The sequence below is a fragment of the Meleagris gallopavo genome, chromosome 10, assembly GCF_000146605.3.
Source record: "Meleagris gallopavo isolate NT-WF06-2002-E0010 breed Aviagen turkey brand Nicholas breeding stock chromosome 10, Turkey_5.1, whole genome shotgun sequence".
In the NCBI taxonomy this organism is placed as follows: Eukaryota; Metazoa; Chordata; class Aves; order Galliformes; family Phasianidae; genus Meleagris; species Meleagris gallopavo.
In genome coordinates this window covers 10,641,516-10,656,904 of record NC_015020.2, presented here as the reverse complement: position 1 = coordinate 10,656,904, position 15,389 = coordinate 10,641,516, and the positions used below count along the sequence as shown (strand labels likewise).

Below are 15,389 nucleotides of genomic sequence, written 5' to 3'. Positions count from 1 at the left end.
GCGGCAGCGGGCGGCACTGCGGAGCGCCTGAGGGGTGGCAGGGGAGGGAGCGGATGTCCTGGGGCAGTTGTGTGAGGGAATGGCGGTCCTGAGCTGACTGTGTGAGGGGGTGGAGGTCCTGGTGCGGCTGTGTGAGGGGTTTGAGGTTCCCGTGTAGCCCCACGAAGGGATGGATTCCCCAGTGCGGTTACATGGCCGAATGGAGGTTGTGGTACAGTTATGTGAGGGGATGGAGGTCTTAGTGTGGCTATATGAACAGGTGGAGGTCGTCGTGTGGTTCGTTGAGGGGGCAGAAGCCCTGAAGCGGATGCGTGAGGAGCTGGAGGACCTGGTGCACTTATGTAAAGAAACGTTGGTCTTATATGGTTACATGAGGGGATGGATGCCCCAGTGCAGTTAGGTGAGGCGCTGGAGCCCATGACACAATAGAGGCCCTGGTGTGGTTCTGTGAGGAGATGGATGCCCCAGTATCATTATGTGAGGAGATGGGGCCCTGATATGGTTTTGGGATGAGACAGGGGTCCTGGGATGGGTCTGTGATGGGTTGAAGGCACTACTGCATTTCTGTGAGGTGATAGAGGCCCTTGTATGGTTACATGAATGACGTTGCTTGAAGACTCCACGTGCGTGGCTCAGGAGGACGTCAAAGAGCAATGCAGTTGGCTGTGCTGCTGAGGAAGCAGGGTCAGCTTGGTGCTGGGCTGTGCAGGTGCAGAGGCTGCTGGCTGAGTTGCGGGTTCCATCCGCGCCAAAGACTGCTGGTCGGTGCTGTGCTCACAGCCAGGCTTGTCACTGCACTCCTATCAACCTGATTTTTCTTGATCGCTTCTGGGAACAGCAGGATCCTGTTTCTCTGAGGGCAGAAATAGGGGAATCTATGTGGCACCACATGCACTGCTTGGTGTTAAGCTCTGAGAGCCCTCCTGCTGCTGCTTGGGATTTAGCCATTCCTCTGTTCCCACATCCCCAGAAATGAGGGACAGCAGAGCAGCCCTTGCTGGAAATCCTGAGGATTTCCAGCCTCAGGAACTGTGGGCTCTGGACATCCCTTCCAGCACAGCACGTGCCGTCCCTTCAGCCCTTGGTGTGAGCCATGCACTGTGTAGGAGTGCAGACGCAGGAGTTGCTCCCTTCCATCACTTTCCAGTTCTGAAAAAGCACCCTCTCTCCTCAACCCCGTGCTGAAAGATGTTGTGCTGTCACTATCGGAGTCAGCCTGCTTGCATTTCCAAGGGAGGGAGCAGATGGAGGCTGCCCTGCCAATCCTCAGCATGGAAGTAGGTGGCACTTCGCACAGCTCTGGGCTGCCCTGGCTTCCTGACAGGGAGAGATGGCGCTACCTACCCTTGCCTGCAGGGCTGTTCTTGCTGCTGCAGTGCTGGGCTGGAGCAGCTCTCCCAGCCCCGATCCTACTGGGGAGCAGGAGCAGCTGGCACCAGCCTCAGATTTGCATCAAGCTGCTGAGCTTGTCTGCCCTATCCTGGCTGCCCTTCCTGAAAGCAGAACCCTGCTTGGGATTTCTTGTGGGTGCCAGAGGTTGCGGTGTTGTGCCAGGATCAGCTTCCTCCAGCTTCCTGCCCTTCCTCAAGGGCAGAGGGACCTGGAGGCCACAGATGAGCTGCCCTCTGCATTGCCCCAAGCCAGCCGTTGCCACAGAGCAGGGCTGAGGAGTTAGTGTGAGGCTGGGCTCAGGCAGGGGATGCTGGGGATGGCCCCATCCTCCTTACTTTCAGAGCAAGTGGGGTTGTTGCGTGCAACACTGGGGTGCCTAGGAGGGTCAGAGTGAGTGCAGATCATTGCATCTTGGGAAGGATGGAAGCCAGATGTTTCCTGCTGCTCGTTGGCAGCTTCAGAGCCCAGATCTGTGTGCATCTGAGCTCAGCAGGAGGCTTCAACCAGAGCAACATGCCTGAGGAGTTTTAAGGTTTCTGTTTTGTTCTCCTTTCTTTGATATCCAGCAGTGGTACAGGCAGTTTTTCTCAGATACTCCTATACTCTAAACCTGATGTGCCTCAGGATGGAGACCTAGCACAGCCTCCTCTGTCTGCATTTGTGAGGGGCAATGGTTTTTAAATTGAAAATGCAGATTCAGCATCCAAAGAATTTCTGCTTTTTTTTGTTCTTAGGATTTCAGGAAAGATCTGGGTGAGCTGGGCTGGGGCTTGCTGAGCTGGGTGGCCACTGTCCCCTCTCCCTGCTCATAATTACCACGTGGTGATCTTCTCCATCGCTACATCTGCCTGGTGTTGCTAATGTGGTTTGCAGCCAAGATTTTGGCTGGAATTCCCCCCACCCACAACTCTAACAATATGTCAGGGATTTCGTCACACCAGCAGCAGGCATGATTGTGGTATTTAATTACTGCACCTGCGTCTTAGCAAATGCCTATATTTAGGGGTGTAAAAATTGCAGACTGAGCTGGAGGCTGGGGAGAGCTGCTTTAGGCTTGGTGTAGGTTGTGGCCATGCTGCAGCTGACACGCAGGGAAGGCTGTTATTTTTTTCTCGTCATTAATGAGATTAAGGAGAGAGTGACCTGAGAGTCACTCAGAAATGAGGATAGGCCCAATTGGTTAGATTGCAGGTTAATTAAAATGCTGTTGTGTTGGAAGAGCAGAGGTTTCTGCTGGCCTTGACTGACTCAGTGAAGGAGCTAAAGCTGAATTTGAATTTGTTCTTGAATGAGGTCGTCAGGGGCTTCCTGCAGGTAGGAAGGTGTTTCCCAAGCTCTGCTCTTGAGTTTGTGCTCCCAGAGGGAGGACCTGATGGGTGATACCAGAGACAGGCACTGGTGAACAGCTTTGGCTGGTATGGAGCTGCCGGTGGCTCCGGGAGGAACGGCTTTTTCAGTGGGGTTTCAGATAGAATTGTTACCCTTTTATCTGTGCTTTTTCCCCCTGCTCTAAAGCAAGTGCTTTACCCTGCACATGCCAGCACACAACAGCTTGCTATGTTCCTTCCATTGCAGGCACTGCTCAAGCACTGCTGTTGCTGTTTCCCCAGTAACCTGCCCTTTCTCTGTTCACCAGGTCAAGCTGGGAACTGCCCGACTTGCGAGAAGGAAGAGTAAAAGCCATCAGTGATTCTGATGGAGTGAGCTACCCCTGGTATGGAAACACCACAGAAACTGTGACCCTGGTCGGGCCAACAAACAAGATCTCCAGGTTCTCGGTGAGCATGAATGACAATTTTTACCCCAGCGTGACGTGGGCTGTCCCTGTGAGCAACAGTAATGTGCCATTGCTGACCAGGATTAAAAGGGACCAGAGCTTTACCACGTGGCTGGTGGCTATGAACACCACTACCAAGGAAAAGATCATCTTGCAGACTATAAAGTGGCGGATGCGAGTGGACATTGAGGTTGATCCCATGCAGCTCCTGGGGCAGCGGGCACGACTGGTGGGAAGGACTCAGCAGGAGCAGCCCCGGATCTTGAGCAGGATGGAGCCCATCCCACCAAATGCACTAGTGAAACCCAATGCCAACGATGCCCAAGTCCTCATGTGGAGACCCAAGCGAGGCCAGCCTATAGTTGTTATACCTCCCAAGTAGCACAGCACCGGGGCACGCACTGGTGTGTGCACACGGGGACCTTGGTGCTGTTGGTGTGGTGCAAATGAGTGGGATTCCTGAGCCAAAGCAGACCTCTTGGGTTCGCCTGCCTTTGTAGCTGTGGTTGGAAGTTCCTCAGTTGGAAAGAGAGCATGAGCTTGGCCCAGTTGTGGAGAAGGGTTGCCAAGCTGGTCCCAGGAAGTGGATTTAAGTGCTTCTAGGGCTTGTGGCTGGAAAAAAAGGCTGTCTTATCCAACCATCTCCTGCCTCCTTGCAGGGAAGTGTGAGGAGCAGGAGCATGATCAAACCGTGCCTGTGGCAAATGCTGCTTTCCACCCCATTAACGTAGTAGAGGAGCCCATGCCTGCCAGACATGGGGGGTTGTGCGGTCACCCTTCCCCTCCATGTCTCTACCTATGCATTTCAGATGGATAATCAGCATGTTGCCATGCTGTCTGGGACTTGGAAGGGCCTGGGGGCAGTGCGGGAGCTGGTGCCCAGCCAGAGCCTAGTGCCAGCAGTCATCTCTGCCTGAGAGGGCCTTTCTCAGCTGACTGGAAGCTGGACATTATGCATGCGTCTTGGTGTGTTTGGAGTGGTTGTGAATGTAGGAGATGACATAGTTCATTCCTGTGTAGGAGTGAGACCTGGGGGCAGGTTAGATATCCTTTAGTTTTATGGTGCACTAAATCTTTGCAGTTCCCCCCTTTCCCATCCCTGCCAGCCATTTCTTTTGCTGGAGCAAGAATTCTCAACCAGAAGAGAAATCACAAGCGATGCCTTTTCACAGAGGCGAAGGAGAGCAGGCAGCTACTGATGGTGTTTGCGTGGTATCCAGAAAAGCTTGGAGGTACTCCAGGATTTGGATGCTTCCCCTGCAGACATGAGTGCATAGCAAGAGGTTGTGTGCTTGTTCAATTTCTACCCAAATGCCTGCTGATGTGGGAAGATTGATCCTCAGCCACCCATGGAGCAGTGCAGCGTCTGTGCATGTCCAAGTTGCTCGTGCTGTTGCAGGTGTCTGGCAGGTTGCCTTTTTCCCCGCCCTGTGCCCTTCACTGCCTGGATTGCTGGCATCTCTCTGGTCTGTGGGGAGGCTGGTGCTGTGGGCTGCGATGTACAATTTCCCTGCTTGTTGTAGCAGGGGAGCAACATTTCCCTTCTTCCAGCTGAGCTCTGGTGGTTGCACCTTCCTGGATGCAGCAGAGGCAGAAGCCACAGTGGCTCTGTCCCCACCCAGGGGCAGCTTCAGGTGCCCTGTGTTGCCGCAGGGTCCTGGGCAGATGAATATGGCTTTTGCTGCTTTCCCTGCTCTGTTTCATGCTGCCATACCTCCAGCTTGTGCCCCTGCCTTTGTACAATGAAGGTTTCTGCTGCTGTGGGGATGTGAGGTGTTCCTGCTTGGAGCTTCCTGCATCCCCCTTGCTGCTGGGAGAGCCCGGGAACTGTCTCACTGGCTACTCTTGTCAAAGCCTTTCTTGCAGCATCAGGAGCACTTCCTTGAACCTGGGTATCAGGCAGCCCAGCTCAGGGCTTCTTTGCTTTCCCCAGGATGCAAAACCTGCTCCCCCTGCTGCAGAGGAGCCTTTTTTCTCAGTGTGCACACGCCTTGGGGCAGAGCCTTCCCACAACATCGCTCTCTGAAGTACGCACAAATCCCTGCAAAGCTTCAGGTGCAGCTCATGCTTTTCCAGGGTGAGACGCACACCTCTGGCATCTGGGAGCTGCTCCCCACGAGCAAAGGGACTCCTGGCTGTCTTAGACCAAAAATCCCTGTGAAATCCCCATGCTATTTATTACTCTCATTAGGCTTTGCTACTTATTCGGTTCTTAATTATTTTTCCTCTGGGAGCATTGCACACCAACGCCCCAGTGAACACTTTGACGTGCTGTGGGCTGTGGTCCTGCTCCTCCTGTTCGGCCTGGTGCAGATGGAGGGGTTTGGCGGTCTGGGAAGCAACTGCTTTGGATTGGCTGAGGGCTGGGTGAGTCCTTGCCTTGAGAAAAACCTAGAGGTAAAGCAGGCTCTGAGCTCTGGTTTGCTTTGTTTTTCTGAGCAGAATTTCTGCAAGAAAATGGTGAGCACTGGACACCTTGTTTTTGTGAGATTCAGCCAGTGTTTTTGTACGGACACGTGATCAAAGGCAGTTTTAGCTATTGCTAATGTTTTGTTTATCAGAAGTGTGTGTGGAAAAGCTGTTAGAAACTTTCAATACAACGCGCATCAAAACTTGGGGGAGGAGGAAGAAGGGGACATACCTTTCAGTGTGAAATAAGACAGGTGTGTATTGTTGACCTGCTAGGGCAGAAACAATCCCAAAAGCTCTTGTTAAACGCCTTCGCAGGGGCTGGAGAGCAGTTGAGCCCAAGGAAATGGTGCAGCAAAGGGCTGTGTGGCATTGAAGCACAGAGGGAGAGAGGCAGAGGATTGGCTGCATCTCCTCGGGGTATAGGGAGCAATCAGCCCCTCTAAGGATCTGCTTGCATGTTAAAGTCTGGGGTTGCTTGCAGCTTGGCTGCCCTTATTTCTGAGGGCCCCAATTGGGAGCCCCAGTGCTGGCTCTGGGAGGAGCACCTGGTCTCCTGAGCTCAGCTGTAAAACCACCCCATGGGATGCTAGCCCCTCCAGCACTCCATCCCCATCCCCGCTTGTAGCCGGCACCTCGTTATCTCAGGGAGGGACAGGTCGCACTTCCCCCTCATCCTGAGGTGCCCCTTCTGCTCCGTCCTGTGGTGGTTTCATGGCTGTGCCCACATGCCACTTGGGCACGGCGCTTTGGGAAGCACCCATCAATCTCTCTGGGTTCAGAGCGTCGCTGCAGGTGCTGGGAAACGCCTGCGGGGCAGGCGGGTGAAGCCGGAGTGGGTGCCACAAGTGCCACCCCTGTCCTCGGCACCCATGCGGACGCGGCTGCTTGCTCGCGTGCTCGGCTCACTTATTTATTTCTTATTTATTTCTTATTTATTTATTTAAGATGTATTTGAGTTATTTATTTGTATTTATTGACAGCTGGAACTCGGGGGTCATTTCTGCTGCGTGGCAGGGGTGGCTGGGTCTCCCCTACGCATTTCGGGAGCACCGATGGGGAGGGATGCTCGTGGGCATCCGCTCCCATCCTATCCCCTTTTGGGAGGGAGAACTGGGGAAGAGGAATCACATCAGTGCCTGCAGGGAGGACATTCTGTGTCTGGCCTCTTCCTGCAGGACCTCGAAGCCTCCTCCTCCCCCTCAGGCGCTGCACTCCCTCCCGTGCCCGTATGTATTTATTGGCCCGGCCTCCTGGTGTTTTTCTGTTTGGCTCATGCTGTACTTGATGTTGCCAATTTCTGGAGATGGTGATAAGAGCAAGGACGTGTGGGTGTCACTACGGAGAAAAGACAAAATCAGGTATTCTGCTGTTGTGTGGAGAAAATCGGAAGGAAGAGAAGATGAAAGCTGGTTTTGCAGAGTGCCTTAAACACAAATGACTTTACGGAGTAGGGGGCTTGGACTTCTGTCTTTGGATGTTATTGCAAACTCGAACAAATGTTGCGTTTCACTTCTCTGGGATTAAAAGAACATTCAATCTGTACTGGAACCAAATTGTTCTGTCTGCTTAAATCTGGCTTTTCTGGGCAGCAGGCCGGAATGTTTGCGAGGGGTGGAGGGGTGCAGGCTGCCCTTTCTCCCTGGGGAAATCAGGTCAGGGTGAGGGCTGTGTGCCAGAGTACTGCATGGAACCTGGGAGCCCTCGCAGCTGGTGGGGAACTTGGGAATCTGTCAAACTTTGTAAGGCTGAAAAAATGCACAGACAGGGGATGTTCCTACTTGGAAACTGCAATCCCAATTCCTGCAGTGAGAGATGGAGAATAAGATTCAACACAGAGATCGGATGGTGTTATTTTTCCTCAGTACAGATAATAAATGGGGATAGTGGAGAATTTTTTAACAAAGGTTCACTTAAATTTCCACAACCAGGAGTTGAGGAAAAGGAGCAATTGAAACATTTGGAAAGAATACCATTAGTCACTGAATAGTTCCTGACAGCAATGTATTAACGAAAAGAGGAGTTCTCAGCCTGAAAGACAGCCCCGTCTGGGGAGGGATGGGGTTGGCATGGCCTGCATTGGGTGCTGGGAAGAGCTGAGGGCTTGGAGTGGTGCTGGGGGACATCCATGCTGCATCCCTGCAAGATGCTGGAGGGTGTCTCATTGCATTGCACAGGGTTGTGGCAGTGCACTGCTAGTCCTTGCTGGTTCTGCAGGACACTTGTGCCCTGTGCCAGCCAGCTTCCTTAGTAGCTACTGGTTCCAAGTGTTGCTGACTGTGCTGGACACTGAGAGATGCCGATGGGCAGGCAGCCTGTGTGCTATTCAGTGAGCGGGTTTCTTTCCTAGCACTATACTAAACATTGTTCATCGCTTGACAAGTTTGGGCCTGCATGAAGCATCCCCTGGGCAGCGGGGCAGCAGAACATGCCTGGAAAGCAAATCACAAGCCTTCTGACTTCACAATCCCAAGGATTTAGAGGTAAGTGTTGGAGAAATCTCTGAGGTTTTGGTGTTGGAGTGCAGGAAGTTTACAAGGATTTTACTGTGCCCTAGGGAACAGGGTAGCTAGCTCTAAATCCAATTTGACATCCCCACAGCAGACATCTCCTTCCTTTTCTCCGCTGAGGCTCCTTGGCAAAGCAGGGACAGCACTGCTGCCCTGATACCTGCTGCCTTTGTGCAAAGTGCTTTCCAGACTGCTTTATGCAGCAGACTGTGCACTGCCACCAGCCAGGAGTGTTGGTGCATGCCCAAGCAAAGTCAAGTAGTCAGGGTGCTATAGACAAAACAGCAGTACTATGTGGGTGAACCCAGCAGAGGCAGACAAAGGACACCACACGTAGTACTGAAGACCAGTTTATTTGCTCTTTTCCCTCTTCCACAAAAGCTGAAAACAATCAGTCAACTTTCAGCAAGAGAAAGCATTAAGAAGTGAGAGATTTTGCTCTGCAGCTCCTCCCCTACACAGGAGAACAAATGAAGGTGTTAACAAGTTAGTGACCACTGCTCCTAAAAGCATGAAGCAGTTTGGAGCCATCTGATGGAAGGCACGGGCCCAGCAGGACAGCCCTTGTGACCTGTCTACTGACACCACATGCTTCTCACTTTGCTGCCAGGAAAAGCTGGTACCAAACAGGAGAAATGCCCGCAGTGTGAGCCCTGGAGCACCCACCAGTCTGCTAACATCTTCCCTGTAGGGTTGATTCAAGGTAAGAAAACACCCAGGGTTTTAGTTTGAGAGAGTGTGGGGGACAAAAGGGATGTGGAAGATTGGCTTAGTATCAGGATGCACTGTCAGTGAGAGTCACAGTACGATGCTGCTGATCACACAGGGGTCGGGAGGCACGATTCAGGCACAAGCAGGCTCCCACCACCCAAGGACCATGCTCAGCAGCATGGGTGGGCAGAGCTGCTCACTCAGGCTGTGGGGTGTAACGCAGGTACTTCTTGCCTGATGGGAGATCCTTTGTGAAGACTCCTTTGGGGAAAAGCTTCTTGGCTTCTTCATCAGGTAAGGTGGGCACAACCATGACGCTGTCACCACGCTAAGGAGCAAATGGGAACAGTGAGAGCAGCAGGGATGCTGGTAGGCTGCACAGCACAGGATCTCTGCGCTGCAGCAGGGCACACACTCTGCTCCTCCATCCCAAAGCCCGAGTGTAGGTAGTGCTGGTCTCCTCTGGTGAGCCAGCTGTGCTTCCCTGGATAGTGCAGGGAATGAGCAGATGCCAAACCATGGCTGGAGGCTGGGGTCTTTGGAGGCAAAGCTGCCTCCATGCTTTCCTTACTGTACTTGTAGAAATACTCCATGATCACCTTTTCTGGGACACCTGTCTCAGCAGGAACGTCCCCACTGGCTACAGACAGGCAGGTTTGTTTGGTGACAGCTACCAAAGCCAGCAGTATAGATCCAAGAGCTGAGCAGTGCTGGGGGTACAAGGAAGATGCTGGCTAGCTCGAGCAGGCAGGCTGCACCGCTTATTCTTGCTTTGGTTTGGTTGCCTGAACTATTCTTGGGAATATGAAATAATGCTGCTGCATAGGAATGGCAGCAACTAAGGAACTTCATCTGGTAATTTTCCACGAGGCTAGGATGTAGTGAGGGCTGTGCCCATTCCAGCCATTCTTTGCTCAAAGGGAGCAGAGCAGCAAGCTATCTAGGGAGGGGTGCTCATGCCAGCTGTTTTTCTGGCTCTGAGTGGACCTTGGCCTGGCAGCTGACACCAGCAATGCTGTTCCTTATCTTGCCTTCCAAGGGCAAGACCCGCCTTGGCCCAGAGCTCACATGCCGATAGCCAGAAGGGCCAGGCCCTATATCTGCAGGTACCTAAAACTGAAGGAAGGGAAGGGAGATCTCTGTGTGATGTCACACAGCAATGCCCCTTGGGACTCTTGTTTAGCATCCAATTCATATAACTGGACTGCAGCAGCTCCCCCCACCCCTGGGTCACTCTCAAAGGAAGCAGTTAGATGTTTCAATTCACCTTTACCTCCCCTGCACACAAGTTCTGCTTCCTTCTCACCTTCCAGTCCACAGGCGTAGCAACCTTCTTGTATGCTGTCAGCTGCAGGGAGTCCACCACTCTCAGGATCTCATCAAAATTTCTCCCAGTGGTTGCTGGGTACAGGATGGAGAGTTTCAGCTTCTTATCAGGGCCGAATATGAACACCTGAGCACAGGGAGACAGGGTCATTTTTCTGGGGCATCAGAGGCCAGGCTGCCCTGCTGGATTTGCTCAGCCCTCCCACTCCTAGTCATGAGAGATGCCCTGCTTGACTGAGGTGCTTGGGGCAGTAGAGATGCCATGGTGGGTAACTCCTAGAGCAAAAACTGATTCCCAGACATGTGGAACAGTGTTTGCTCTAGAAACTCCTGTTTCTAATACTATCTTGTTTTGCTACTTGAAGTTTCCTAATCCTGGCCTGTGTCCTTCTAACACAAGCACAGGGAGGGGAGAGGAAAAGCCCAGCGGATCAAGGACTTAATGTTCCCTCTCTGTTTGGACAGGCACAAGGATGAACTGATGCCAGCAGCAAGACAGAGCTGATGCCAGCAGGCCAGGGATGTGCCAGCCTCTTCTTGTTCCACTACCCATGGATTAGCCCAAGCAAGTCAACCCAGCTCCCAGGATGGTCCTATCTGTGCAGGTAGCTGTTCCCCCCAGGGACACAGGGCAGGATGGCAAGTGATGCCTGCTGCTGAGCAGCCTGCCAGGCAACAGTGTTCTAAAGCCAGGAGCTCACCACACGAGCAGTCAGGGGCATGCCGTCCTTGTCCCGCTCATCCGGGTCCAGCATGCCCAGCTTAACGGCGAGCTCTCGGTTCTTATCAGCAATGATGGGGAAGGGGAGCTTCTCCACAGGTTGATCTCCATTGTATGCATTGATGTCCTGCAGAGACAAAATCATTGGAATGCTTAGGGTTATGCTCCCACCATGGGTTGGAGGTGGTCTGACCTGGGTCTGCCACCTGGGTCTGACCTGGGTCAGGCGGGCAGACCTGGTGCATCCAGAGCAGGCTGCTGCAGCAGGGCCACACAAACATGCCTCTACTGGTGACACGGGATTCTTCCACCTTGCTCTGAGATGTGTTCCTTTCAGTTCAGTGATTCTAGGCTTTTGATGGATGTGCTGGAGTCAGACCTGAACTGAACCATGCTTCTAAGGAACAGTTCTTCTAGCTGCAGAGCTGTCAACAACTCTATAGCTAACAAAGCTCGTATGCTGAACATGTGACAGGTCTTGAGCAAGGAACCAGCTCCATTCAGTAAGCCACTCCTAGCTTACTTAACAGTTCCTGAGTGTAATCTCTGTGTGTGTGCTGGGACACCACGTTTCCTTCTGAACCATGCCTGGAGACAGAGGAAGTAAACCATCACCTGCCTACACTCTCCTTGTGACCAGCTTATGAGATTGCTCCTTGCACCAGTCCTAACTTGATGTGCTTCACACAGAAACTGTATTTTGGTCATCTCTGAATCTGATCTGGCTTTGGCCAAAACATTCAAGTTATTTTTGGACAAGTGCTGAGCCATAGGAGAGCTGGGAAAAGCCCACTCAAGGAAACACAAGCAGAGCAGCAGCCAGCATGAAAGCAAATTTAATCCAAGGTTTCTGCCCCAGAATAGAGCCGCCTGTTCTTTCTGTCCTCTTTATATTACAGGGGAACATGCTGGACTCGAGCAATTACAGCAGCCTCCTACACACCAAAGTGGTATGGTATCAGCTGTGTATGTACAAACTTCTGTTTTCTCTGGGCTTTAAACATGGGGAACAGGCTCAGTCCTGCTCAGGTGGAATGTGGGGAAGGCAGAGTCGGAAACATGACCCTGAGCACTGCTCACCCCTGCTCAGTGTGCTGAAGGTAGTGAGAGCAAACAGGCCATCAGCTAGCCCTCAGCACCCCTGTGCTGCAGGAAGTGTAGTTAGGAGCTGCCCCAGCTGCTCAGGATGCTACAAGCAGTCAGGTAGTACACACGTGGCAGGATGTTTCATTTGCAGTGTTTCTCTCTGGTTGCTTTCTCCCCAGGCCAGTGAGTCAGCAGTGAACTGCACAAAGGGGCTGTTCACCTCTGTTGGGTTGTGTGCAGGCCTGCTTTGGGAAGGAACTGGTTCCCTACTCCTGCAGAGCTGCACTGTCAAAGCAGAGCAGGGAAGGAAAGCCAAGACAAGAGACCAGCCCATCTCTGAACATCCCATGGAGCTGCAGGAGGCTGTCAAGGAAAGCCAGACCATGACAAACATGCACCTTCTCTCCAGACTGACTGATGAAGATTGCTGAAAAGCAAGATCCAAATCCTATAGCTTGTAATTCATTCCAAAACACACGTAATACCATGTCGTAGGAAATCACTGTACAAGCAGCTTCATACACCCCACCCTATTTTGCAACAGGACACATAAGACTTACTCACTTCCCTGTAAACCTTCCAGAGTCCAAGCTGAAAGCAGACATCACTAGAGTGATTTATTCACCTAACTCATCAGTGATCTAAGAGAATGGTGAAACCTCCTCTGACATGCTCAGCACAAGCCAGACAACCCTGCAACAAACACTGGCTTCTCAGGACATGACCATCTCTCTGCCTGCCACAGACCTGCTGCTGTGGGGGCAGATGCCATGGCTAGTCCTTCTCGAGGGACTCATCCATTCAGCCAGGTCTTGGAGAAGCAGCACACAGACAAAGGGGGACAGCAGAGCAGGATCTACTGCTGGCTGAGGTACAGGCTTGTTACGAGAGGAGCAAGCCCCTGGGTCTGGGAGAGGCGAGACTAAGAAGAGCAGTGACATCTTTGGCTGGGAAAGCAGAGTTAAACAAAGTGGTGTGACAGCTATGGCTACTCTGTTTTACAGCCAGTTTTCCTGCCAGTTGAGCTGACCAGCCTGGTTTATCAACTTTCCAGGCCCTATCTGCCCACTGAAATTTGGGAGCAAAGGAAGCAGAGGCTTCTTTTTTTTTTTTCATGCAAAATTCAGCCTTCCCTCCTGCTCACTTGCTTCTCCTCGGGCAGTACTCCAGATGAAAGCAGCTTCATCCAAAGAGAAAGTATAGGAAGGTAGAGGAACGTTGCATGAAGAGGTTTAACTGCCCAAAGTTTTGCTCATTCCTGGGATTTCTAAGATCTAGCAAAGGAAACTGCAGTTTCTAGATCTTAGTCCAGCAATCAATGCAGACCACTTTTGCACCTGCCACCAAAGGATGGCACCTCTGTTCAAGCTCCACGGGTGGGCGGAACCTCTGGGTGCACTTCATCAGATCTGAACAGCTGCCTTCCTACTTAGTTAAGCTCTTTGTGTCACAACCTGACATATCTTCTCATACCCATGCAAAAGAGCCCCAGTTGCTGTGCAATGAAAGAAAACCTGCTCAAATCTCCATTCAAACAGCTTTGGTCTATACCCTTTCTTATTCCCCCATCTGTGAGATGGACAGTTTCAAACACATCAAAAACTCTGTCTGCTATGGATTTATCCTCACTAATTTAATCTTTTGCTCCAGAGGACTTTCAAAGTTTTTCTTTCAACAGGTGCTGAGCAGACATTTTCAAACCACTGTCTCTGAGGCCTCTCCCAGCCTGGCAGCATATTAGCTGCAGCTTGGACTATTGCCCCCAAGCTTTTCCAAATTCTTCATCTTGTCAGCACCATGAGGCTGTTTTGCAACTTTTCTGCAACTTCTTTTGCCTGAGGTTATGCTAAATAATTCTGTAGCATTACTAAGCTAGCTCACTGTTCACCTTTTTCCCAGATCATCCGAATACGATGAATGCCACGCATCCCTGCAGACTCTCTAGGGAGCTCACTGCTTCCCTTCCTTGACACAACTTACTTTTTCCTCCTATCACCCTACATAATAAATCCTTTTCAGAGCTGAAAAGCCTCCTGGAAAGTCAAGGGCTTTGTAATAGTCAGCATCATCCGTAAAGTTCTTCAAAGGGTTCAAACAAACCAGGAGACGAGACTCCTTTACAAAACACAACCCAAACTTTCTGTTCCATTTAGTGGAACGTTATCTGCTAATTTGATGGTAGTTTTAGTCAGTTTGACCAGTGCAAAGATCTCAGTTACTGGTGTGGGATTTTTATGCTCTTTTTCCCAGGCCCTTCTGAGGCTTGGTGGGACATCAGCTATGCACCAGTCAGGCACAAAGGTCAATTTAAGCAATAAGGCAATTAGGCAATTTCTAAGGCCATTCAGACATGAAGTAATGTTTGAATGTGGAAATTTCTCACCTTTATTACTTCTTATTTGCATACATCTGACTCCTGGAAAACGTGACCGAACATTCCCACTTTTAAGAGTAAAGAAAGAAGCAGATAACTCACTCAGGGATTCCTGTACTCTGGCCACTAAGTCTCAGTACTCATTTAATACTCCTAATATGTGGAGTCATGCTACCTGGCAGCACACCATTGTTGACACTGTCTTTGAAGTTTTCCATTAGCAGCTTTTCTATTCCTTAAATAAGCTACTTCTGTGCCACCTTTCTTTTATTTCCCTGTGACCGTTTCATATTTCACGTGTTCTTATTTGTACTTTTATATTCAACGTGTCACTGCTTGTTCTTTGTGTACTTTCCTCTGCCTGGACACGAGTGATGTGTTAGCCCTAGCGATGTGGTTGGTGCCCCATTCCTGCAGACTTTCAAGGGGAGGCTGAATAATGCCCTGAGCAACCCAATCCCTTCCAACTCTAAGGGGTCTAAGATTGATTCTACGAGCTGCACCCTTTCAAGACCGCCAGTTTGCTTAAAATCGCAGAGCCAAGATTAGAAAGGACCACTAAGCCCAGCCACCAATGCTGACATTCCTGTTTTAACACATTCCCTGAGCTTCTGGCACTGCCTCAGAGCTGCAGCTCGCAGCTCTCCTGTGATTGAACTTTTCCTTTGGCCTTCAGAGCACAGCCGCAGTGTCTGGCAGGCACCCCTACCTTGCTCCAGGCACCCCTACCTTGCTCCAGGCACCCCTACCTTGCTCCAGGCACCCCTACCTTGCTCCAGGCGAGGTGGTCGGGGACGCTGTCAATGGAGAGAGCGATCATCTTCACGTTGCGTTTGCTGAACTCGGGTGCCAGCTTGGCCGCCCGGCCCAGCTCCGTGGTGCAGACGGGTGTGAAGTCCCGCGGATGGGAGAAGAGGATGCCCCATCTGAAAGAGGAGAGCAGGGGACGGCTCGAGGACAAGGCTATCGGTTCCGAAGCCCGAGCTCATCGTTTCACCCCCCCCACAGTCCCATTTCGGGATGCGAACCGAGCAGGCTCGGGTCCGCCCGGCGCCCTCCGCCTCCGGGAGCCACGGCTCGCCG

The 15,389-nt window shown here is 51.7% G+C and overlaps 2 protein-coding genes across 2 annotated transcripts in view; one reads left to right on the top strand and one right to left on the bottom strand.

Annotated features, from left to right (window-relative positions):
* Window positions 1-3,005: 3,005 nt before the first annotated feature.
* LOC100539713 (protein FAM78B) lies at window positions 3,006-7,129 on the top strand (the record flags this gene model as incomplete). Its single annotated transcript, XM_031554818.1, has 1 exon — window positions 3,006-7,129. A coding segment is annotated over one exon (546 nt), but the record flags the coding sequence as incomplete, so codon positions are not given.
* A 1,293-nt stretch (window positions 7,130-8,422) lies between these two features.
* PRDX6 (peroxiredoxin 6) overlaps window positions 8,423-15,389 on the bottom strand; it is a 7,319-nt gene continuing 352 nt past the window's right edge. The window contains exons 2-5 of the mRNA XM_010715709.2: window positions 15,076-15,290; window positions 10,827-10,973; window positions 10,106-10,252; window positions 8,423-9,127 (exon numbers count right to left, since the gene is read on the bottom strand). Coding sequence (XP_010714011.2) covers window positions 8,996-9,127; window positions 10,106-10,252; window positions 10,827-10,973; window positions 15,076-15,290 — 641 coding nt within the window. The 3' untranslated portion in view covers window positions 8,423-8,995. The remainder of the gene's footprint in view (window positions 9,128-10,105; window positions 10,253-10,826; window positions 10,974-15,075; window positions 15,291-15,389) is intronic.